Raw genomic sequence first — 26,871 nt, forward strand, 5'->3', positions numbered from 1 at the left:
GCTTAAATTCACCGTCATATTGCTTAATTCTTTTTTGCTAGAGCTAGCTAACGTAAAAACTAAAGAGAGTTTCAGTAAAGTGGGCTCAGACACCCCCCTCAGTGAGGCAGGTGTGGTCGCTTCTTCCGCTGTTGCTTTTTCATTGCATATTTAAGACCAGCGAGCCGACACATTAAAAAAAAGGCTGTGTTTAACTGGCCAACTTCAAATAATAATTACCAAGTTTATTAAAATGAATATCTATCTACCAACAGCAGAAGAACTAGAGTATTCATTTTGAAAAGGAGGCCCTCTTATCTGTTAACTTTTTTGTCATCTCTGGCTGTAATTTGAATGCTTACCACTTTTTTGTTTGGTATTGTGATACCTACATAACATGCCTTTGCTTAACATTGGGATCCTTCGTTCTTGTGCCAGCAGTTTTTCTTTTTCCCTTGTTGAAAAGGACTTGTCTTTCAATAAGTTTGCGGGCAGCCTGAACGCCATGTTAATTAGCTCTTTGTCGGTGTAATTTGTAAATCACTGCAGCTTTATTGACCCCCCTCCACTTAAGAAGAGATTAGATTTGATGTGGAATCGTCCTTTGATTGGGCGAAGCAAAATTGATAGTAGCTCTAAGTGTTATTAGCCATCTTTAATGGGAGCAGTGATTAACTAACCCGAAGTGGGGAAGACACACACACACACACATACATACATACATACATACATACATACATACATACATACATACATACACTGAACAAAAATATAAATGCAACACTTTTTTTGTTGCAGTTTGCTTTATTAGGGGGGTCTGGGGGGGTCCGAAAACCCTAGGGTTAAACCCTAACCCTAACCCTAACATGTCACCCATTGAGCATGTTTGGAAGGCTCTGGATCGGCGTATACGACAGCGTGTTCCAGTTCCTGCCAATATACAGCAACTTCGCACAGCCATTGAAGAGGAGTGGATCAACATTCCACAGGCCACGATCAACAACCTGATCAACTCTATGCGAAGGAGATGGGTGACATGTTAGGGTTAGGGTTTAACCGTAGGGTTTTCGGACCCCCCCAGACCCCCCCAATAAAGCAAAACTGCACGTTTCAGAGTGGCCTTTTATTGTGGCCAGCCTAAGGCACACCTGTGCAATAATCATGCTGTCTAATCAGCATCTTGATATGCCACACCTGTGAGGTGGGATGGATTATCTCGGCAAAGGAGAAGTGCTCACTATCACAGTTTTTTTCAGATTTGTGAACAATATTTGAGAGAAATGGTTATTTTGTGTACATAGAAAATGTTTTAGATCTTTGAGTTAATCTCATGAAAAATGGGAGCAAAAACAAAAGTGTTGCATTTATATTTTTTAGGGGTGCACCGAATGGGAAATTCTTGGCCGAAACCGATACCGAAAATAGGAAACAGTTGGCCGAAAACCGAATGCCGAAAGGCCGAAAATGATTAATAGAAATATATATAATGTATACATTTTTTACCAATGTTGTTCAGCTGCCTGATTATGGAAAAATAAATGATTATGGCAAAACTTAACTTAACTTAACTTAACTTAACTTAACTTAACTTAACTTAACTTAACTTAACTTAACTTAACTTAACTTAACTTAACTTAACTTAACTTAACTTAACTTAACTTAACTTAACTTAACTTAACTTAACTTAACTTAACTTAACTTAACTTAACTTAACTTAACTTAACTTAACTATTATGGGTCCATAACAAATTTATTCAGCACTTTTGAATGCACACATTACATTAATTCCAAGTCAAGTGCATTTTCTTTTCTCTGTAGGATAACTACAACAAAGTGCATTCAGAACAAAGCCAAGGTGCTTTAAAACTGCATAAACATCTAGGCCAGGAGGCCTACAACAAAATAGTGTAAATAAAGACTGTAACAGCCAGGCCTTCAACAACAACAAATGCACCTATAAATCCACATGAATGTAACTATTTACAAATGAAATTACAATTGAATTTCAAGAATCTGTAAATAAGGCTGTCTGTCCTCATAAGCAAAGTAGTAAACATTGTATAAAGATAAATAAAGTGAAAACTGGATACAAAATCCACAACCAATTACAAATTAAATTACAATTTCAAGAATCTGCAAATAAGGTGGTCTGTCCTCATGAGCAATGTAAACAACATTGTATCATTTAGATACCGAAAGTACAATACATTGAGCACTGTGCTGCTGTCATTTCCCCCTAATGATAACCTGAGATGGTGAATTATAACTCACAATGAAAATTGTTCAGGAAAGTGAGTATAGAGTAGACATGTAGAACTAGATAAGCTTATGATAAGCCAGCCTTGTCTACTTATTAAGGAAAAGTGGGAGGTTATTTTTAATGAACAGTAGCTTCTCTGCTTTATCAGCCATAAGTCTGTTCCTCTTCTCATCAAGCACATGAGAGGCAGCGCTGAACAGTCTCTCGCTGTCAGTGCTTGTTATTTGATCTTACTCCGCATATTTGTCCGGGTGTTTTGATTTCAAGTGATGGAGTAATCCCGAAGTGGGGAAAGTCTTTGCAGTTACACCCCCTCGAGAAATGTCAGCTGAACACGTTTTACAAATCACAATCAGCACCTCTTTCTCTGATATTTTTAAATATCTCCAAGCGGCAGACATGTTGGCTTTGAGCCAGCCGCGAGCATGGTCGCGCGCCGTGCTTGTCGCCGAGTTTTGATTACGTCATCACAACAACACGTTAGCTTACCAACTTAACCCTGTTCTCTGACATTCGGTGATATTTTTTCGGTGCTAGAACGGCCGAAAGCCGAAAGGGCCTTTTTAACCATTTTCGGCCGATAATTTTCGGCAGCCGAATATTCGGTGCATCCCTAATATTTTTGTTCAGTGTACATACATACACACTAGGGATGTGCATCTCCATCACTGAGGCCGATGTGATGCTTATCTCGATACGTTGCCACGACACGATACTTTAACGATACATTATAAACACCAGGCTATGCGATACGATACGATTCACCCCTGTTGTGATAAAGTTCGATACGATTTGATTCAACATAATGCGATTCGGGGCGATACGAAGCGATTCAACACGATGCAAAAATAATGATAGAATTCAATATGGTACGACAGAGGATTTTTGTTTTATTCCTTATATGCAGCAAATCATACATTAACAAAAAAGTATTTTACATATTTGGTTCTCTCTACTAGTACATGAGCATCCCATCATGATGTTTTTTTTTTTAACCTTTTTTACCTTAAAAAACTCTCCAGAGTACAGTACAATTGTATAACACCTCACAGTTAAACAATTTAAGGATGCATTGCCCATGATTAACAATGTGCAAATAACAACTACCACAGTGCAATGCCCATACAGCTGCCAGCCTGATGTGCTTAACACTCATTCATAGGCTAACTCACCAGTGAGCAGAAAGCAGTGGTTTCTATTTGAACAATAAAGAATACAAATAACCTTTCACAAACAGCTCTATCATAACCAGCGACGTGCAGTCAGGGGAGGCAGGGGAGGCCGAGCCTAACCTGTTATACTCCAATGTAACGGAAAAACAACTAAAGAAAAACTAAATAGTAATAATAATAAAATGTCTCCACTGACCTATGATGTAAGTGTGATCAAAGTATGATTCCAATCGCTTTTTAAAGTCAAAATCAGCAAATTTGCCGAGCTCCGCTACAACTGCGGGTAGCGATGAGAAGTGAGGCAGGGACGAGCTCTGTCTCTCGTAAGCCCACAGTAACTTGCTGGAGCGCGGGCACTAATTTAGCGCGGGCACTTATTTTGTGAGCGCGCTCAAGCCAGTTACTGTAGGCTTACGAGAGGCACAGATGAGCTCTGCCTCACCTCAGAATGTGTCACCCCACAGAAATTGGCTGGAAAGCGGGCACTAAGCGCATGCCTGTTACCATCTCACTGTAGGTTACCAATGTAATGTTTGTAGATCCCTTTATTAAATGTATCCTCGCCATCCATAGTCTCTAAATAACTTATTTAACGTATATATGATATTTCGGCTCGCTGGTCTCATCATATAAAGGCAATGAAAAAAGCAGCAGGAGAGGCAGCCATAACCTCTGCCGCACTGAAGGGGGCGCACGTGAGCCCACAGGTTCTTGTTGCTACTGTTATTCTACGCAGAGACGGTAGACATAAACAACAAACTAGACTTTTGAAACTACAGGAAGATAAGCAGGACTTTTACAACAAACTAATAGAGATTGTTGTCCAGAAGGAGAGCATGGACTTAATCTTCAAGTCAAGGTAAGACCACAATTGTAATGAAAATAGGATCTTACTAAGAAAGAACAATCCAATATTTAGATTTTGGGTATCCTTTTGTTGAACGGTCTGTTTAAAATGAATCGAAGTATCAGACTAAAAAAGCTTTTGAAAATAACCGAATATTTTGATTAAGGTCAAAATATAATATTTGTAAATCTGACTCTGAAAGAGTCAGTGCCTCACCAGCCATGAAGCTCACCGCACGTCACTGATCATAACTGCTTACAGTAAGGAAGACATTTAAACTATTATTGGCAGTCACAGGCTGCTGTAAACTAAACACCACTCTCGCTGACATAACACCTCACTGAGTGATTTAACTCATAGTCTAGATTTCAGGTTTCTCTTTTCAGCCGCAGACAGACCCCATGTTGCCTCTTTATGTGCGTCGCTAAGTTCCTCGTACTACTTGTGTACTTTGAAGCGGCACGGCGTCGTTTACAATTTGCGAGCGATTTTTCAAATTGACCGTCTTTCTTGAAAAATCCAAAGTGTTGCCAAACGTTTGATTTGTAGGTATTTTTCGGTGCGCTGTGTTTCTCTTTCTCCTCGACTTCCATGTGTGTTGATAACCGAGACTCTCGGCCTCCGTAGTGGCGAAGCAAATATCAAAGATCGTCTCTGCTGAGCGTTGACAAGATGAGGGGATTTTATATGAATGCATCGTTTTTTTACTGAGGCAAAGACGCTACAATCGATGCATCGCGAGTTCAACCCAAACTGTAGCTGATGTGCACTCTTTCAACCGGTGCACTCGCATCTTGATGTTTATGCCGGTGCACCGATCTGAATCGGTGAATCTTAACATCCCTACTACACACACATATACTTCCACTGTATATACTTAGAAAAGCACGAGTAAGTGCACTGTCTTCGAAGTCAGAATTTTTCAGTAACATAAGTTGCTCTTCTTCTGTGGTGGTCTACCAGAGTAGTGTGTGGTTTCAAACTGAGAAACTGTGAGCTGGGGGCATTCCTTGCCTCACTTTAGCTTCAATAAACAAGACTAAACAGTACGCTAACACAATACTGAACACTTCCTGTAAATCTCTTCTGTGTACGTACGCAATTTGATATGATGCACATTTTAAGGGTTGGTTATACACACATTATCTTGTTCTCTGGACTATTGCTTTCCTTCACTAATTTTCTCTGTGTCTTCATTTGCTGATTTATCAATATTTCCTTTCCTTTCTTCAGATCGATCCTAAAGTTGCCTTTCCTAGACGTGCTCAGCCCAAGGTAAGAGCAATTTCAATATTTATGCTATAAATAGGTGTGTTGTCACCTATTCTGAAAGTGTCTTTGCTGTCGCAATACGGTGTTTTGGTGGTTTGGATGTATCAATTTCTAGACACGAAGAATGGTTAATGTATTACAGCATACACACAATCTGAATAGAAAAAAAATAAAGGTACACAGAGAACATTTTTTAGTTTTGGTAAAAAAGTGCCTTCCGTTTCCTTGAGCGGAAACACAGGGAACTGTAGAGATGTGACAGTTTAATTTGATGTGTTTGTAATGCATGAGCACATCTCAAATCCACTTGTTTTGCCCCCCCAAGGACACAGTGCGATTGATTGCTGAATGTTTTATCACACGGAGAAGGCTGTTGTCACTTTGGTAGTTTGGTAGGTTTTACAGTGAAGGTTGTGTTACTGTAGCAGTTGTTTTGTTACTCTGCCACTTGTTTAAGTGAAAGCTGACAGTTTGAGCAGCATTGTTAGTGACTGTTGTGACAGCGTGGAAGCACGAAAACAACAAAGGTTTTGTATTCACCATATCGTGCATATTTGAACAAAGCTTTGATATTTCTCTCTTGCGTGAGTTGTTTCGGGTGGTGAGGGAGGGCAGCCTTTGCATTTATTACTCAAATAAACATGAAATTGACTCAAGGACATTCACAACAATACACTCCAGCTGCAGACAGCTCGGCTGTGCAGCCAGAAGCTGGGAAGTGGAGGGTGGCTGAAGGTTAAACAGGCCCTGCAGTTGTCTTTGGACAATCTCATTAGAGCAGAAAACCAGCAGGACTTTCCCTGCCTTCAGAGAGAGTGTGTCTTGTTGCAGCAGGACTGACAACGGTGGGGGGTTATATATCATTTCTACCTGTGGTTGAAATTGTTTTCAACCACAGTTGCAAATCAACATCCCTCGGACTAAAACACCTAAACCTTTTCTTGTTTCTGGATATGATTTTATAGAGCTGTTTGGTTTTTGAAATGGTTCTGGGAAATATACAAAACCTAACAATGAAATGCACACATCTATCATTTTCTAGATAAAGGTTTATAGGATCCTACAGGTAAAAAAAACACAATGTAACCTTAATGTTTGCTTGTAAATGTTTGTATAGAACTATTTGTTCACATTAAGGACACTTACAGCCTTGCATCTGGTCAGTTAGGGCAGCTGGTTGAGTCGGGGCCGATACAGACTCACTGTTGGAGGGTCTTATAACTCCCTTGGTTGGTATGCAACCAACTAATGTGGGGAGTGAGAACCCTAACCCTAAAGGTCATTACATACCAAACTGACACCAAAGAACACCTCACGTCTCCTGCGTCTTGGCCATGTTTCTCACTGGAACACACCGCAAAGACTGCAGCCGACGGCCAAGTTGCACGTACGAACTGTGCATGCGCGAGTGGCAATAACTCTCCTTACCAGCAGGCATCGGTAGTGTGTATTCGTCATTCAAAAGACGCAACAACCGGAAGACAGACTACGTGATACACCGAGAGAAGAAGAACAGACTGCGTGATATAAACAAACGACAAATAGCGTGTGCGTTCCATTTTCACTCTACAGCGAGAAGCATGGGGCTTTCCCGAACCTGTGTCGAGAGCTGGAGTTAAATGAAATAAAAAAATAAAATTTGTTTGGATCCCTCACTTCCGTTTCGCTTCTCATGCACTGATGCACTAAGCTGAACAGCCAATCAGAGTAATTTCTTTGGCCGACGGCCTTTAGCCTTTAGCCTCCCGATTCAACATGTCAAATTGGCGGCGGAAGGTGTCGGCACGGCCGAAAAGGCACAACGGTGCAGCACACACCAATCTGAGTAGGGCGACACAACGCTCATCGATGGCCCGACATCTATCAACGCCAAAAATCGGCTTGTGTGTAAGGACCTTTACACACATTAGTTGGTTTGGAACCAGTTAATGTGGCGGACCTCCATGCAAACGCTCTAAAAAGAGTGGAATTGGGACAGGGTGAAGGGATTTGTTTGGAATTGGGCCTCATAATAGCTCACACACCTTGGAGCTGTTTGTGTGTGTGTAGGCTTGGGTTGTTGGCAGTCTTTTGGCTGTTTTGCATACTTTATGACCTGTTTTTAAGGGAGATAAACCAGTGAACGTTGAGTACATCGGAATTTTTGTTTTGTTTTTATTATAGCTGATGCTTTTATCCAAACTTTAGGATATGTATTTGGATTAATCTCAAAGCAAATATGCTATGTGTTCATTTGGTCAAATCCTAGAGGGGACGTCACGAGAACCAATACTGAATATCAACTCAACGGCAACATTTGGGAAGCGTGAAAGAGGTCACGTTATATGCCTTCATGCCGCACAACTAATCAAATCCTGTCGCTGAGGGGGACAACAGAAAATGTGTTTGGAATGAACAGATTTCTACTGCAGTTCTGACAACACTAGTGGCTGTTTTATTTCTTGCACCACGTGGATTCAGTGTGCAGAGAGAACTAGTGCCAGTGGTCATCCTTAGTTCTGTAAAGCTTTTCATAGACATGTCCTGCCTCACTTATCTCAGCACTGCTGCAGGGTCACACTGTGGTTTTCAGTGTTAGAGCAGCAGCACTAGAGCCAGTGGAAGGGGGAGCTGCAGCCAGCCAGCAAGGACCCTCTCATTGAGTGACATTAATGAGGAGAGCCGTTGAACAAATGGACTCACACAAAGACAAAGCCCCCCTTCTTCTCTCATGTGGAAACCTCTGCTTCTGGTGTCTTTTTCTTTCTGCTTGGGAGAAGATGTAGCCTCTACCCCGGTGCTTGTTTCACCCACACACATCTTGTCTGCGGCTCCAGCACAGCCAGCAGAAAGGCCGGTATAAAACCCTCTTTGATGAGAGGGATATAGGGGCCAGCTGGCTGCAGGTACGGTTAATTTGAAATGAAGCTGGTTGACTCTTATTAGCAGTGGATGTACCCATCACAGACAGGTAGTGTGGAATGATAGCATAAAACTCATGTCTTTGTACCCTTCCATTAGGTACCACATTGTATTATAACTGCTACGCATGCGGCAACAATCTGAAATGCGTACCGTCACTTGTCACAAAGCGCATTTGCGTACCAACGTACTTGTGAAGCTTTTCCAGATGGCGGTTAGATCACCGGATGACAGTCGGTCTCCGTGTGCACAGACAGGGCTGCTGTTAACGTCGGTCTGTACAACGGAATTGTGCCAAAACTATGCCAACCGGCTGCGGAGGGAGACTCCCCCCCCCCCCCCCTTCACTGAAGAACAGCTTATCACAACGTTCACGCTCTGTGGTCACAAAGTACTCCACTTGCCCCCCCCCCCGTCGACTTTCCTGAAGTACTCCACTAGCAAGAGTTTTGGTTTTATGCCTGAAATAAGTTATTTGTTTAATAACAAGCTTACCAAATGTTCACTATTGGTTCTGTGACTTAAAATATGTCAGTGAAAAACCCAACTTGTTAAGGTCTGAAACTTTTGGGTGTCCTAAAAACGGCAGTTGCTGACATTGTTTTATTATGTGGCGATTATCCTTATCAACATAACGTGTATGGATCATACACTTTTGTGTGCCAGTCTATTTTCTGCAATATTCCAACATCCAGTGGATCAACTGTAGCGTTTCCGTAGACATCTCCCAGACTTGCATTCTAAGGCTTTGTAATCCAGCAATGTCTTAGTTTTGGAGACATGCCGTAGATCACAAGGGACGGTGTGACTTACTGAGCCAGTTTTATAATGGAGTCATTTATTCTCAGCCAAAGAACAGCAGAGAACATTTGACAGAGAAAACCAGTGTTGCCAGCTTTTGTTTTCTTGCAATTAATGAAATAATTGAGTTGACTGCGTGACTTGTTTGACATAGAATATAGGGGGGGGGGGGAAGAATAAATGAAAAATCTCTACAGAAGACAAATACACTACAAAAACAGAAACTTATTGACATAGATAATAGGGATGACAGTGATTATTCGAATATTCGTTACAGTCTCCATAATCGAATATTATTTAAAAAAATCTATTTTATTTATATATTTTTTATTATTATTATATTTTTTTTCTGGCTTAGTTTCAACCAAAATATAGACTAATGCTAATAATAGTAATAGTATTAATAATTGTAAATGGCCATTGGTCACACCACCAGTTTGTTTTACTGTAAACTTGGAGGAAGCCTGCGTGCAGAGCAGACTGCTGCTGCAGCACGCTACACACCGACCCCGCCCCCACCTCCCCTCTCCCTCACACGTGCGACTAAAGATGAACAAAGCGGCAGGTAAATGTTGATGTTGGTTTATTTGTCATTTATTTTGTTTGTACAGTTTAACATGTTCCAGTAAAAAAAACAACGGAATTCCTTTTGTCTGATTGTTTTTTTATTCGGGGCAGGGGTTCGGTCGAATAATCGATTATTATTCGTCAGGGCTGCCGAATAATCGATTTTGATCATGGTCAGTTTCTGGCAACCCTAATAGGTAATATACAGGACTGTCTCAGAAAATTAGAATATTGTGATAAAGTTCTTTATTTTCTGTAATGCAATTTAAAAAAACAAAAATGTCATACATTCTGGATTCATTACAAATCAACTGAAATATTGCAAGCCTTTTATTATTTTAATATTGCTGATTATGGCATACAGCTTAAGAAAACTCAAATATCCTATCTCTAAATATTAGAATATCATGAAAAAGTATACTAGTAGGGTGTTCAACGAATCACTTGAATCGTCTAATTAACTCGAAACACCTGCAAGGGTTTCCTGAGCCTTGAAAAACACTCAGCTTGGTTCAGTAAACTAAATCACAAGTATGGGGAAGACTGCTGATCTGACTGCTGTCCAGAGGACCGTCATTGACACCCTCCATCAGGAGGGTAAGACACAAAAAGAAATTTCTCAAAGAGCAAGCTGTTCACAGAGTGCAGTTTCAAAGCACATCCACAAAAAGTCTGTTGGAAGGGGGAAATGTGGCAGGAAACGCTGCACAACCAAGAGAGATGACCGCAGCCTTAACAGCATTGTGAAGAAGAGTCGCTTCCAGAATTTGGGGGAGCTTCAAAGACAGTGGACTGAAGCTGGAGTCCAGGTATCAAAAGTCACTGTTCACAGACGTGTCCGGGAAATGGGCTACAATAGCCGTATTCCCATGGTCAAGCCACTTCTGAACTCAAGACAACGGAAGAGGCGTCTGACTTGGGCTAAGGAAAAGAAGCACTGGACAGTTGCACAGTGGTCCAAAGTCCTCTTTTCAGACGAAAGCAAGTTTTGTATTTCATTTGGAAGTCAAGGCGCCAGAGTCTGGAGAAAGGCTGGAGAGGAGCAAAATCCAAGTTGCTTGAAATCCAGTGTGAAGTTCCCACAGTCAGTGATGGTTTGGGGAGCCATGTCAGCTGCTGGTGTTGGTCCACTGTGTTTCATCAAGCCCAGAGTAAATGCAGCTGTGTACCAAGAGATTTTAGAGCACTACATGCTTCCGTCTGCTGAAAAGCTCTATGGAGATGAGGAATTCATTTTCCAGCATGATCTGGCACCTGCCCACAGTGCCAAAACCACCAGTAACTGGTGTACTGACCATGGCATTACTGTCCTCGATTGGCCTGCAAATTCCCCTGACCTGAACCCCATAGAGAATATGTGGGGTATTGTGAAGAAGAAGCTGAAAGACACCAGACCCAACAATGCTAATGAGCTAAAGGCCGCAATTGAAGCATCCTGGGCATCCATAACACCTCAGCAATGCCACAGGCTGATTGCCTCCATGCCACGCCGCATTGATGCAGTAATCCGTGCAAAAGGATTCCCAACCAAGTACTGAGTGCATTAATGGACATTTTCAAATGTTTGATTGTGTTTTGCTGTTATAAATCTTTTTTTTTTACTTGGTCTGAGGAACTATTCTAATTTTTTGAGATAGGATTTTTGAGTTTTCTTAAGCTGTATGCCATAATCAGCAATATTAAAATAATAAAAGGCTTGCAATATTTCAGTTGATTTGTAATGAATCCAGAATGTATGACATTTTTGTTTTTTTAATTGCATTACAGAAAATAAAGAACTTTATCACAATATTCTAATTTTCTGAGACAGTCCTGTACATCAAAAAGGTTTCAAATGTATTGTATGAACATGTTTGAATTGGGGTGTGAACATCACATCCTCTAGGGGGTTCCGGGGGTATGCTCCCCCAAGGCAAGGCAAGTTTATTTATATAGCACTTTTCAACACAAGGCAATTCAAAGTGCTTTACAAAAAATGAAATACATTTAAGAAAATGGCATTTAAAATCAGTCATTAAAAAGAAAAGTTAATAAAATAAACATTAAAAGAAAAAATACATGGATAAAAGTTACAGTGCAGTCTAAGATATGAATAGTTCAATTAAAAGCAGCGACAAAAAGAAAAGTCTTCAGGCTGGATTTAAAAGTAGTAAGAGTTTCAGCGGACCGGCAGGTTTCTGGGAGTTTGTTCCAGATATTTGGAGCATAATAACTAAATGCTGCTTTACCATGTTTAGTTCTGACTCTGGGGACAGAAAGCTGACCAGTCCCTGAAGACCTGAGGGATCTGGATGGTTAATAATTTAGCAGGAGGTCAGAAATGTATTTTGGGCCTAAACCATTCAGTGCTTTATAAACCAGCAGCAGTATTTTGAAATCTATTCTTTGACACACAGGAAGCCAGTGTAAAGACTTCAGAACAGGAGTGATGTGATCCACTTTCTTAGTCTTAGTGAGGACTCGAGCAGCGGCGTTCTGAATCAGCTGCAGCTTCCTAATAGATTTTTTAGTGAGACCTGTGAAGACAACATTACAGTAGTCCAGTCTACTGGAGATAAAAGCATGGACAAGTTTTTCCAAATCCTGCTGTGACATTAGACATTAGTCTTTTAATCCTAGATATATTCTTTAGGTGATAGTAAGCTGATTTAGTAACTGTTTTAATGTGACTGTTGAAACTCAGGTCAAAGTCCATGACTACACCTAGATTTCTGGATTCTGTGGACAGATGAAACCAAAGTTGAGTTGTTTGGAAGGAACACACAACGCTATGTGTGGAGAAAAAAAGGCACAGCACACCAACATCAAAACCTCATCCCAACTGTGAAGTATGGTGGAGGGAGCATCATGGTTTGGGGCTGCTTTGCTGCCTCAGGGCCTGGACAGATTGCCATCATCGACGTAAAAATGAATTCTCAAGTTTATCAAGAGATTTTGCTGGAGAACTTAAGGCCATCTGTCCACCAATTGAAGCTCAACAGAAGATGGGTGATGCAACAGGACAACGACCCAAAGCACAGAAGTAAATCAACAACAGAATGGCTTCAACAGAAGAAAATACGCCTTCTGGAGTGGCCCAGTCAGAGTCCTGACCTCAACCCAATTGAGATGCTGTGGCATGACCTCAAGAGAGTGATTCACACCAGACATCCCAAGAATATTGCTGAACTGAAACAGTTTTGTAAAGAGGAATGGTCCAAAATTCCTCCTGACCGTTGTGCAGGTCTGATATGCAACTATAGGAAACGTTTGGTTGAGGTTATTGCTGCCAAAGGAGGGTCAACCAGTTATTAAATCCAAGGGTTCACATACTTTTTCCACCCTGCACTGTGAATGTTTACATGGTGTGTTCAATAAAAACATAAAAATATATAATTGTTTGTGTGGTTTTAGCTTAAGCAGACTGTGTTTGTCTATTGTTGTGACTTAGTGAAGATCAGAACACATTTTATGACCAATTTATGCAGAAATCCAGGTAGTTCCAAAGGGTTCACATACTTTTTCTTGCAAACTGTATTTAGTAATGCACATTTTTATTTCTCCAGTTTTAAACAATATTTTTGGTTTACTGTCCTATAGTATACATTGAAATGATTTCAAACCTGTTCATCCCAATAATTATAAAGGAGTGCCTTGGAAATATTTGTTTAAATAAATTGTGAGCAAAATGTTTGAGACACACTGAGATAACTTAAACTAAAGTTAACTATCTAAACACTGAGTCCTTTACCTCACTGAGCTGTAGTGATCAGCCTCTCAGTCTGTCAGGAGAGAGCTCCCCTCCACCTTTGTTGTAGAATCTTCTTCTTATATCCGTTAGCGCAGCTAGCACCAGGTGCTAATAACAACAGCGCTGGTACCTCGCTCCCACGCTCACTCGCACTTTGGCTGTGAGCTGCGGGGGCCAGATAAGCCAACACCCCCCACTTTCATCACTTACAGCGCCCATCGTACAGGGCAAATTAAACGTGTAACCGGGGTGAAAAGGGTGTTACATTTACTTAATTATGAATGTTGTTACATCAAGGCCGAAAATTAGGATGAGCGGCAACGGTCAAAAATGTTTTTCCCCCTCCCAGAGCTGCCCCCAAAGATCTGGCGCCCTAGGTGAACATCTATAACGCAATGCTAAGGACTGGCCCTGCATGAAAAGGAGCAAGGTCATTGGACAGACAAATTACAAATTAATTTAGGTTGCTTGGTTACTTTGAAGACTGCGAGACCCGGTCAATGCCATTGGGGCCCCAAAAAAATAAAAAAATAAAAAAATAAATAAAAATATTGTATGGGCCCCTGGCCGGCTCTGGGCCCCAGTGCGTTGCACCGGCTGCACCGTCGATAGTTACGCCACTGGCTGCGTGTCATCCCATCCATCTCAACTTTCAACATTGTCACTTCAAATAAAAAAATCTTAAAAAAAAAAACAAGGGTCTCAAGGGAAGTTAGGGGTTAGCTCCTGGAGATCTTTACAACTGTTTCTCAGAAACCCCTTCACCTCTCACTCCTCATCTTTGTCTCTGTCTCGCTCTTTGCCTTTGGAACGTTCCCTGCTGCTCTCTGGTTCTTCCCTGGATTGCACTCTTGCCTGCCACTCTGACCCGAGCAGTGTGATTGGTCCTGAACAGCCCGTGTGATGGACGGCCTCCCTCTGTAAACACCCATCTCTCTCTCTCCCCCATCTCTCTCTATGTCTCTCTTTCTCATATATGCAGACTCACTTTCTCTCTGGCGGGCTGTCTAGTTCGCTGCAGCTTTTTCCTGCTGCATGATAAATCTGAGGCTAAATTTAGAGGCCGTTTTTCTCGAGCAGTGAGGGATTACTGGCAGAGCAGGAGGGAAAGTGACAAGGGGAGAGAGAGGTGAGCTGGCTCGCTCCAGTGTCACTGACTGCTCCGAGGCAATTTTTACTCTGTTTCATTTTGATCTAGCATTCTGCAAGCAAACAAACAGCAGTCCATACATTGCTGAACCTTAATACAGACTAGGGTTGCTACTGAAGTGATTTAGATTATGGATTATTCTGTTAACTTCTTTTTGGTTGGAAACACCTTATTAAGGACTTGTTCTGTTCGATGTTTAAAACTGACAAAAGCAATTAATCCACACAGTGGAGAACCTGTGACCAGAAACTACCAGCAGTGTGTGTTATTAAATGGAGTTTGCACTATGTTGATGGAGCTGGTGGTCAGATGTACATATGGGAGCTCAGCTTTACCTCTCTGGCTACCTTAAAGCCTCTGAATTCTTTAAAGAGGCCCCATTATGCTTTGCTGGGTCTTCCCTCTCCTGTAGTGCGTTATATATGTCTTTGTGCATGCACATTAGCTGCAAAGGCTCAAATAATTCCAGAGGGAGCATTTCACAGCAGCATAATGCATATTGTAGATTAGACAAACTACCTGACCAAACAGGAATAATAGAACCATGGAAACTCTAATGAATGTTGTTCATCTGTATTAATTAAATGGAATTGATAAAATGTTCACTTAGAATAACAAATAGATGGTGAATGAAATAGACAGCCAGTCAGTCCCCCTGCAATGTACTCTACCTTTTTATAAACACATTTCTGCTATGGATTTCATTTGACAATATTAACAGCTGTTTTACAGCCCCCTCATGTCAGTTTTTAGTCTTTTAGTAATTTGATAATTGTCTGTCAGTGTTTATTTTTAAAAGGGTCAGGCCACATTTATCTTCGCCTAGTTTCACTCCAATATTAAGTGTTCATGTGTTTGTTGAATTTCAGTGTGTTTGTCTTAAATGTATCTCTGTGCTGAGGTCACAAAGTAACTAGAAAACGACCACATATAAACGTTTGCTACATCTCAAGGAATACTTGTGCATATTATTTATTGATTTGATTTATTTTCATTAAACACACAAAATAAATCACCATTTAGTTTGTTCGCTTATTTATAAGTCAGACTGGCTTCTGTGGCTTGGCTAACATCGTCCAACATCGTTGGGGAAAGTTGCATCAGGGGAATCTACTGGTTTGAGAGACTAGTTCTGGCTTAAGCTGGGGTTAGGAAACATTAGCCTAAACAGCGGTGGCAAAACGCTGCTGAATCATTGTGGCATATTAAATATTATTAGCCATATCATTATGGAAAAGAGTATACCGTTGGATAACTCATGCTTGCAATTCAGTCTCGCTTTGTACGTTTAATAGATGAATTGAGCAGCTCCAAAGTAGTCCAACATTGTTGTTATTGTTAGGGAAGGTAATGATGGTGTTGCAGCGATGTGCAAAAAGACTTCTCTCTCAGGCTCTGGTCATTGGAAAAGCAAACTGGTTCTCATGTGGAATGCAAGTCAAACCATCTGCTAACCAAATTTGCCTAGCAGGGAAACATAAAGGAAATAGTTTCAGTGGAAAAGGGATATTAAAGTTCTGACTATGATGAATAAGTCAATGATGAAGATTTAGTCTCTCCTCTTATACACAGTAGCGTGGCGTGGGGAAAAAATTAGGGGAAGCCAATAATACGTCCTTTCTTTTGGGGTGGGGGGGGGTGTGGTGGTCAATGTAATAACGTAACCAGATAAGTGATTACAGCGCCCGGTATCATTTTACACACATTTGTATCATACAGATGCAGGACTTACACACGCCTGTTATCTGACAAACTAAATCAGGAGACCTTTAACGTTTTATGTCCGGTTCGCTCCTTTGTTCCTCGCTGTAAACGGCTCCAGTTTGGGCATTGGCCTGTCATCAGATTGTATTTGTTGTTGCTGCTGCAGCGGAAGTTTAGTCCAATTATTTTTGATTAAATACTCCAAATCTCCACCCTCCATAATTGCACTTGCTTCAGTTGCTTGCTACTTTCTAACGGCGGTGAGAGTGGTGCAGTGACGCTATCTATCTTCTATAGATTAGATTTATCATTCGAAAATTATAAAAGTAGGGTAGACATGTGGATATTATCCGAGTGAACAAAACGTGCATTTACCTAACAGGTTCGTTTTCCACTTACCTTTTTTCGAGCTATTTTCCAAAATCCTATGGAGAAATCCCATTGCTTTTTTGTCGAGGGAAACCGAGCGCAGCTTACTTCCGCTTTTTGGGACGCGTCACTGCACCACTAAGTTGATGCGATTTGATTGGATTGTGAGGCAAGGGAAGCCAGCCGCCTCTGGCTTCCCTTGGCATGGCCCTGACCAATCACAGGTTGGCAGGGACATGACGTGAGCCTCATCTGATTGGTCAATCCCTCCATTTTTTTTCACCAAGGGAAGCAAATTTCGGCTGGCCTCCTCTCGCAACAGAGAGTGCAATCTACTGTTTCACCATAACATCTAGAAGGGCGCTGTTTCACTCTTTGTAAAATACTCAATGAGAATGGGGGAGAGACGGGCCGGCAGCAACACACAACAATGAATTTCCGAAACTAAACGAAGTGTTTTTATTTATTTATTAAAATTATAACTACAATCCGAAAAAACAGGGGAAGCCTGGCTTCCCTTGGCCTCCAGGAGAAAACGCCACTGCTTATACAGTAGTTCTGTCTCCAATGTTGATATAATTTGAACGACTGCCGGACACATACAGACAATAAAGACAGTTTGTCATTGTGATCATGTCCTGTTTGTTTACTACCTCCACTGTGGGGCTGTTTTCAGAGCAGTCCTCTCCCCTTCATTGCACTGTTAGCATTTCTGTCACCCAGCCTGAGTGCACTCTCTCAGCTCACCGCTGTAATGATGTGTTGCAGAGTTCTGGGATGCTGTGCTCTGTAATCTTACTGCACACACGTACAAGGTTGTAATTTTGACACACTCAGCTAATTCTACAGCTACCAGTGTGCCCCCCCACCTCCCACCTACACAATGTCAAAGGCCCCCGTGCTGTAACACACTCAATCATCCTCCTTTTCCTTAAGATGACAAACACTGTTGAGTGTAATTACTTAGTGTAGAAGATGAATAGAGCAATTACCACCTGCATACAACAAGCTCTTAAGATGGCTTTAAGTAAAAGCAGCAGAGGGGCTCTTATGGCCTCAGCCGGGAGTGACCGTGCTATCGGGTTGTTATGCTGTGCCTGGAGAAGGTTTGCTTCTGTCTCTTAGCAGGGAAACCATACTGTATAGCCAATCTTTTAATATACTTCAAACTCCAATCAACAACATATTTGTTCTTGCTTCTCTAATCTTTGCATCCTTCTGACTGTTGGTTTAAGTATACAAGCTGAGGCTCAAAACATGTGACAGATGCTCATATCATTTTACAATATTACCTTCTTGTATGTGATATCTTGCGATATACAGTATATCTACAAATATGTACATATATGTTGACAGTTTCCTTTAGAGGCTCCTCTTTAAAGGTGTTAATACAAGCTTAAAATATGTTCTTGTTTTTTTCTATACAAGTCAGTTATTACCTCACTCCTGAATATCCAAAGCTTCTTTGTGTCATAACAATGACCATTGCTGAAAGGTGTTTAAATAACTATACTAAACGTCATGACGTCAAACACGAGTCTGCCTTTAGCTTATTGGTGGTTACACGAAGTAATGCAACGCTGAGGTACTTTGTTTATGGCATTATGTTAGCTATTTACTACTGGCTAATACATTTCAGCTTCAAAAATCTTAAATCATAAATTACCCATTTGACAAAAACGTTTAAGTATCATCATTAATCTTTTCCTTCAGTCTTATTTTCTGCTATAAAACAAAGGGAAGAGAAGCATGGCGATTCTACCTTTCGGGGGGGCCTACACATTTCTTATTGTGTGCAGCAGTGATATTTTCCTGTTCCATGTGACCTGTTCAAAATGTGTGGGATGATTTACCGAAGGTCTACAAAAGTGATTAGTATTTAATGCCTTCGGTAATAACAGGTTAATACGTATATTACCATGGGTCTTTACATTCCTTTGCTTTCACATTCACTCTTTCCACAGCTTGGATTTCTGTTCCATTCCTGATAAACATTATCTATGGTGTACAGCAGGGCTATTCAACTACACATTCAGTTGGGCCAGATTTTATAACTACAAAATTCAGCTGGGCCAGACATTCAGCGGCCTGTAAAAAGCGGGTAGTGACACATTTTAAACCAACACATATTACTGCGATGAAAAACATGCAATTTTTATTCATTGTTCATCTAACAAAGGTAGGTCAAAAAGTGCATAAAAACACAACAAATTAGCATTAATTTAACAGAATCTGAAAAAAAAGTGCACAGTTGTAGCATTACATTTGTTTGCTTTAGAAGTCAAATATTCAGGTTATCTTTTTTGAACCAGGCACATCACAAAGTGCATTTACTGAATACAATAATAGCAGTCTTAATAAATGTGTTCACATACAAAACAGCTAAAGAGCTCCAATGCAACACAAAGAGGTACTGTAGTACTGTAGCAATATTTTTTCACTTTTCAAGTAATAACAAAAAAATCATACGTTTTGGTCACATTTGTCCCAGACACATTACAAAGTGCACTTAAATGAATACAGAAAGAACTGTCAAACCCTTCAGTGCACAAACCCATAACAAGGGATACGGGTAACTATATGAATGAATACTACACTACACGTCTACTATAGTAAACTAGGTGCTTACTATCACCTCATTTGTGATTTTTCATCGCTGACTTTCTCAATGGGAGAAGGGACATTTTTTGTTTTGAACAAGAGCAGTGATTTTTGGCTCATAGGATGTCAATGCAATCCTAAGACATTGGTGAAGAGTGCTGTCAGTCAGGGAGCAGTGAGTGCTACTTTTGATTGAGTTCATGTTTGAAAAGCTTGATTCACATGTGCATGTTGATCCAAACATACTGAGCACACAGATCGCTACTTTCTGAACGTTAGGGAACTGCTGTTTGTTGACATCACTCCAAAACTTCGCTGGCCCGTTAGTGCGCTGCATGTCAATAAGTTCCAGTGTATATTTCCCCTTGTCGATGCAGGGGACCACTTCCTTTGCTCTGGTTGATACGTCCCCCTCTATTGCAACAGTGAAGGGGTCTCTGGCAAAGCCCATCATCACGTCTGTGGGCAGAGCAAGTCCATCCAATCGAACGGCAAAGTTCTCTTTCAACCTCGCAATGAAATCTGTCATCACATCCGTGATTTGTGCCGGAGATGTGATGTGTTTGGGGAGCGTCGGAAAATGCAGCATCCGACCCGTGCTCAAGTCGGTAGCGAAAAGGTCCAGCTTGACTTGGATCTGCTCCACAAGATCAATGACCGTTTTGTCTCTGTTTACGCTTCGGAGTTGAGAGGGACATGTTTTAGAGTTGCTATCATAGGACCAGTATATGCACTTTCAAAAAACGTGCTGCGTTGTGGTTTGGTGGTTTCTATGCAACGCGGAGTGTTGCGTTCATGGTCTGTACTAGTGTAGGAATTTGGCTACGGGAGGCTGGGCCACTCGGGAGTTGGTTCTGGGCCGCATCCGGCCCGCGGGCCGCCAGTTGAATAGGCCTGGTGTAGAGTGACTAACTGCCCATTTTCCTGAGTCTTCACAAACTATTTAAGTGTAAACAATAAATGTGATTAATATCTACTTGTTCAAGTGCTGTCCAAATATCTCTTAATGTCCTTTAATGGCCTGGTTTGAACCTCGTATGGCTTTATTTGGCCTGTCAGTTTTGTGTCCTCTAAGGGTACACTGAGGACAAGCAAGGTGTTTCATTCATCTCAAGGGCTCTATAATCAGTGTCGGTGAGAGGAGACTAGAAGCTCTCTCTCTCTCTCTCTCTCTGTCTCTCTCTCTCTGACTCCATCAAAGACAACAACAGCAATTAGTCATAATTCTCAGGAGGAGGGGGTGGAAATGACTGGTGGCAACAATAGGTTTTACCCACAGCCCTGGGGCTCGTAGGAGTACATATCAAGTCCCTGCAGTGCGTTGAGGTTATGGCTCTGGGTTGCTATGGCACTCCCTCTCTCTGTTACACGTCTCTCTGTCTGTGTGTTATCAGGAAACATCAACCGGCAGATCATTTGACTTTTTTTTTTTCTTTGCAAGCATTAATGGAGAACAAGTCCCAAAGCCAATCAGCTATTAGTACAGAACATACAACTGCTTTGCCAATTTTCTTCTTTAATCTTGACTAAAAATCTAATATTGTAGTGTGCACATAGGTGGCGCATGAGGCTCAGGTTTGGGAAGGCTAAATAACTTTTTTTACCCGACGCTGCCCGTCTCCGGCGTCTATAGATAAGAGATCAACCGAGATTATCAACTCAGTGAAAGCACTGCCTGCTGACCAATCAGAGCTCAGTGTGCGGAGTTTAAATCTATCAAGTCATATTACAGGAGAAAGGAAATACAGAACAACTGCCGTATGCAGTGAAGAAGCCGACGTGTCGCACTTATCATTCATATCACATCATCGATCATATAATATCATAATATATCATATATTTCCTTATCTGAGTCAGCTTCTCGAGCCGTATCTTGCCGTGCAACACTTACAGCAGGGTTCCCCAATTATATTTACCAAAGGGCTAATTTTTTTCAAGCATGACAAGCTAAGGGCCAAAATGTTATGTGTCACTAAAAGTTGTTTTACACTATGTGCAGATGTTAGCTCTATTATAATTGTTGTAGTAGTGGCAGTAGTAATTAAACAAACCCTGTGTTGAGAGTAAAGGACAAATGCATCCTTGAAACAAAATTAGACCGAAATCAAACATTTATTAACAATAATAATAAATAAATGCTTTAACAAATACAAATGATTTTGCTGTGGTCTGATGGGGCATAACAATAAAACAAAAATAAAAAACAACAGAGTGAACTCGGATCAAATAGTCAGACAGGTCCACATCCAATTCAGCAAACACTGTAACACACACACACACTGGGAAAGACAGGAAGACAGAGAGAGAGTTTCAGTTAGTTACTTTTATAATGTCGTACCAAAATACACCACATTATTAGTTTTAACATTTTTAAATATGTGTACCAAATAATATCAGGCTGTAAATAACAAATAGTATTGGGTTTTTTGTACTTTATTTTTAATATATTATTTTAATGTTGTATTCAATTTAACCAGTTTGTGGGCTGTTGTTAAAAGCCCTGCATTATCCAAGGTTTTTTCTCTATCATATTAATAATTTGTTTTTAATTACGCTGCGTAGCATTTTATTTAGGAAATGAATGTACATATCAAATATAACTATAAAATTGTTATTTTTGTCTTAATAATTATTATAACTAGGATTGACAAATTGCAAAAATAAATTGATGTTGTTCACTCACCAATCAGTGAGAGAAGTGAGAGCGGCGGGATGAGGCAACCTGTCTGATGTTGGGCTTGTATTCTGTTGTGGCAATCCTGAGGCACTGTCCAAGATGTGCACTGGAGAGTCTGTTCCTGTCCTGGCTTTTGAGAGCATTCATTGAAGAAAATCCTGATTCGCAGATGTATGTTGAGGGGAACATTGTGAGTAGGAACATAGCAATAGCTCTGGTGTTTTTGAAACAAGCTTGGGGAATCACGTTGATCCAAAAGTCACACACTGGTGCATCCTTGTGTTGAGCTTTCAGGAACTCAGAGCTTCCCATCTCTAAGACCTCCATCTGAAGAGCTCCCTCTTCTATGGAAGGCACCGGCCATTTGGCCTCTCCAGTCCACTGCCCGTCTGCTGACACAGAGAACGGCTGTCTGAGGAAGAGGAGGATGTCACGTGAGATTTTAGGGGAGCTTTCAAATCGCTCCTTGAAGTTTTCTGCCAGTTTTGACACAAAATCCTTCATTACTGGATCTTCCGGCATTTCATTCTTCTCGCAGTGCTCACGCAGACGTGGAAAGTGCAGCTTCCTCCCATGAATATCTCTCTCCAAAAGGTGCAGCTTTGACCGAAAAGCTTCAACCGCCTCGTACATCTCAGCAACAGTGTGGTTCTTGCCTTGCAGCTGCAGGTTAAGGTGATTTAGATGAGACATGATGTCACACAAAAAATTAACATCTGCTACCACCTTGGTGTCAGTTAAAAAGCTCAAAAACTCATGGGCTTTTTGGCTCTGCAGGCTTGATAAGAACGACACCAGTTCATCACGCAGGTCGCACACCCTCTCCAACACACGGCCCTTGCTGAGCCAGCGAACATCGTTGTGTAGTACGAGATCCTTGTGTTCAGATGACATTTCCTCTAGCAACGATCTAAAAAGGCGATGCTGCAGACTAGAGCTCTCACGCACAAAGTTAACCAGTCTCGTCACAGTATCCATCGTTTCTTTCATTTTTCCACACAGTTTTGCGCACAACACTGATTTGTGAATGATGCAGTGAAATGTCAGAAGCGCCGGGTTAACGGCGGAAAGCCTGCTTACCAAGCCTTTGTGCTTTCCAACCATCGACGGAGCCCCGTCAGTTACAACAGAGACGATTTGACTCACATTCAAACCATTCTTTTAGAAGAACTGTGTCAGCTCGTGGAAGATTGTTTCCCCGGTCGTGCGCCCGGGCAGAGTAAGCAAACACAGCAGCTCTTCCCGGAATATCTTCCCATCAAAAAATCGTACGAACACAGACAGCTGTTCCATGTCGGTTCGGTCACAGGAGGAGTCTATGGCTAAGGATATAGCCTCTGTTTTCTTCAAATCCGTGAGTAGACTGGAAAAACACTCCTCCGCTAAAACATCTACTCTTCTGGTTGCCGTGTTAGCTAGGGATGCACCGATACACATATTTTCACTTCCGATCCGATTCCGATAACTAAATTTGGATATCTGCCGATACCGATACTATTCCGATATCTCTGATAACAGTCTTGATCTTTCAAATTATACCAGCCACTTGATGATAGACCAAAGTATACTGGCACAGGAAGCACTTAAGTAGAAGTTGTAGCCTACTAAACCTCCAAAAAATAGCCCTTACATTTATGAGGACATACATGATCATCATCTTTACTGTTAACAAACTACACGCAAGCAGGATTTCAAATTGGCCTTCAATATTTATTCACCTCAGCAACCCATAATGGGTAAAACATTGTCTTAACAAAACAAACAAATGAAGTGCAGCAGCACTATCTGAGATAACATAACACATAAAATAACAGTGAGGCCAGGATCAACCACTTTCACTTAAACATTGTCAGGTTCTTTTTTAGGAAGATTAGCATTTCTGCCCGCTCTGCTGTCAGGCGATTTCTCTTTTCATCCACGATATTGGATGCTGTGCTGAAAAGTCTTTCACTTTCCACACTGGTTGAAGGGGCACTCAGGAACTTTGTGGCAACTGCAGCAATGAGGGGAAACCGAGCATGGTGGTTTGCCCAGTATTGAAAAGGGCTGTCTGCCTCACCTATAGTTGGTTCCTTTAAGAACATCTGCATTTGTGTGACCGCAGTCTGGGTACCACTACCTCCTGCAGGTTCATCATGCACCTCCAAAATTTTGTCATATAGACTGCTGAAGCTGCTTTTCATTTTGCCTGGAGGAACACCAGTGCTTGGCCCAGCTTCCATGCAAGCAATCTTCTTAGCTGGCTCAGCCACCGTTGTCCCAGCATCATCAGTGAGTGCTTGCTCCATCTTCTCCAGCTCTTGAATCAGGAGAGCCTTCCCCCTCCTGGCAGCTTCTCCACTTGTAAAGAATCTGACACACACACACACACAGAAGAAGAAACATTGAGTACAAGTTATACAGCTGGGCATGCAGGCACACACACACACACACACACACACACACACACACACACACACACACACACACACACACACACACACACACACACACACACACACACACACACACACACACACACACACACACACACACACACACACACACACACACACACACACACACACACACACACACACACACACACACACACACACACACTTCCCCGTTATCCAATTACTTTTAGTTTACATTAAGTTAATATCATTAAGAAATATTCACGTTAAAGTTAGGAATATGTTAACACTTGATTCAGCAGCATTTTGATTAAATTGCAACAAAAAATGCCTTACCTGTCCTTGTATCGAGCGTCCACTAAAGTGGCAAGAGCATAGAGTGGCTCACTTTCGATGTCGCTGAAACGCCGGTTGACAGCTTGGAGAAGCGTACTTTTCATTGTTTTGATGCCGCTGTCGGTATTGGTATTCTCTGCGAGCAGGCGTTGTAAAACTGTGACGGCTGGAATTACTTCGGCTGCAGTGGAGGTCGCCGAGCTGATTTTCCTGGTTAACTCCTCGAAGGGCTCCAGCACAGTCGCTGTTTTTTCAAGCAAAGCCCAGTCGTTGGCTGACAGTGTTGCTGGTAAGTTGTGGTCGGCAGCATAGGCACAGAGGGGTCGTTTCTCTTTCAAGATGCTCTTGATCATGTAATAGGAACTATTCCATCTAGTCTGCACATCTTGAACCAGGCGAGAAGGGTTCGTCGCTGTTCCCGCTTGCATTTCACGCTGCAGGTCTTCCAGGCGAGACTGTGCAAGTTGTGAATGCTTAAAGTGAGCTACGATTTTTCGGCTGTTTGCCAAGGCGTCGCTAACGCTGCGCTGTGATATGAGACCCTCATTCACAACGAGCTGCAGTGAGTGAGAGAAACAGCCGAGGTTAGAAACGGACATGTCTTGCATTGCTGCCTTCATGTTGCTCGCGTTGTCTCGCAGAATAGCATGTACCTTTTCCAGTGGGATCCCCCAGTTGTTTAGCATTTCTGTAATGGATGCTGCGATTGTTGCACGGTTGTGGGAGCCTCTGCACTTCTTTACTTGGAGCACGGCACTACAAAGCCTGTATGTCTCGCGGTCAATCCAGTGCACTGTAAGACTTATCAGTGACATTGGGCAGACATCTGACGTCCAAATGTCTGTCGTAAAGCTATAACGGCTTTGCAAACATTACATGTTGTTGTATTGCTTTGCAGTGAATCGAGAGAAAAGTATTGCCATACAGCAGACATATTGATAGTTAGCAACAAAATAGTTAGCACTAATTACCCGGCCAGAGACCAGACCGCTCAACGTTCGACTGCTTGCTTGTTGCAAACTATGGCATGGAATTCTTGAACGGGGGCGTGCCTAGGCTACTGTGATCACTGAGATGGCCCCGTTTAGGAAATCCATTCCACATCTTGCAGTAGCAAAGCAACATACCAGAACCGTGCACGGAGAATCTTTTCAGCATAATGTGTGGATTGGAAATCTAGGGGTATGGATCGGAAATTTCCGATACGTGAATTACGTTGATATCGGAACCCGATACCGATACTGGATCGGATCGGCCCCATCCCTAGTGTTAGCCGACAGCGGCACCTGCTTTAGTAGCTCTACAACCTTTTTTTGTTGTTTTTCATCATGATTTAAAACTTCATGAGCCATGTCTATCGCACACCGTTTAATTAACTCAGCATCAGCAAACGGCTTCTTGGCTCTAGCAAGCGTCCAAGAGACGTGCAATGAGGCAGCTGATGCGCTCTCTTGTGCTGATGTTGTTTTCGACATTGTGGAAACAGAGTGCTTGTATGATGCAAGCAAACCTGCTATCTTTTGTGTCCGCTGGTCGGATTTCTCTGAATAGTTAGCATTAAAACTGGCAGCATGAATAGAGGTGAAGTGCCGCTTCAGGTTGTCTGATTTGATTACAGCTACATTCTGCATGCAAATCAAACAAGTCGGTTTAGCATTGACGTGGTCCGGTAAAAAAAAACAATACTTCTCAGTCCAGTCAGTTTTGAACTGACGGTTCTCCTGGTCTACCTTCCTCTTCTTTGCGAATTCCATCCTGGGTTTGAGTTATCCACGGCCCGTTAGTGTCATGTTGGTCAATCGCTGGGCTGGGATGACAGGCAGCTAGCTGGCGAGCTATTGTTTATATGTGTTTGCCGCTATTCCAGGTGGTGACGAGTAAGTCAAGCGCGCGAAGCACGTCTTGCATATGCACGCGATAAGGTCATGGTTCAGGTTTACGAGTGTCGATGGAGGTCAAAATAAAGCGAAACCGCGGACATTTTCTTTTATGTTTTTATGTTATAACAAGTGAATGCCAGTAGATCAGCGTGGGCCATGCATTTGCCTCTCGCGGGCCGGATCTGGCCCGCGGGCCGCTAATTGGGGTTGGCTGACTTACAGTGTCACA

At 41.8% G+C, this 26,871-nt stretch overlaps 2 protein-coding genes across 7 annotated transcripts in view; one reads left to right on the forward strand and one right to left on the reverse strand.

The window, feature by feature from the left end:
* LOC307035812 (RNA-binding protein Musashi homolog 2-like) overlaps positions 1-26,871 on the forward strand; it is a 232,643-nt gene that overhangs the window by 8,617 nt on the left and 197,155 nt on the right. For all 6 annotated transcript variants that reach the window (XM_079675523.1, XM_079675525.1, XM_079675526.1 and 3 more), the window contains exon 5: positions 5,492-5,533. In XM_079675523.1, the coding sequence (XP_079531649.1) occupies positions 5,492-5,533 (42 nt within the window). The remainder of the gene's footprint in view (positions 1-5,491; positions 5,534-26,871) is intronic.
* Positions 21,465-26,742, reverse strand: LOC307037654 (protein FAM200A-like). Its single transcript, XM_079678717.1, has 2 exons — positions 22,037-26,742; positions 21,465-21,632 (listed from the first exon to the last, which is right to left on the reverse strand). The coding sequence occupies exon 1, from the start codon at positions 23,132-23,134 to the stop codon at positions 22,040-22,042; it is 1,095 nt and encodes a 364-aa protein (XP_079534843.1). The 5' UTR covers positions 23,135-26,742; the 3' UTR covers positions 21,465-21,632; positions 22,037-22,039.

This window comes from Notothenia rossii (assembly GCF_949606895.1).
Source record: "Notothenia rossii genome assembly, chromosome: 4".
Classification (NCBI taxonomy): domain Eukaryota; kingdom Metazoa; phylum Chordata; class Actinopteri; order Perciformes; family Nototheniidae; genus Notothenia; species Notothenia rossii.

What these genes read in the sequence shown, in the direction of transcription:
- LOC307037654 (XM_079678717.1), bottom strand. Translation starts at nt 23,134, where the DNA reads ATGGTTGGAAAGCACAAAGGCTTGGTAAGCAGGCTTTCCGCCGTTAAC.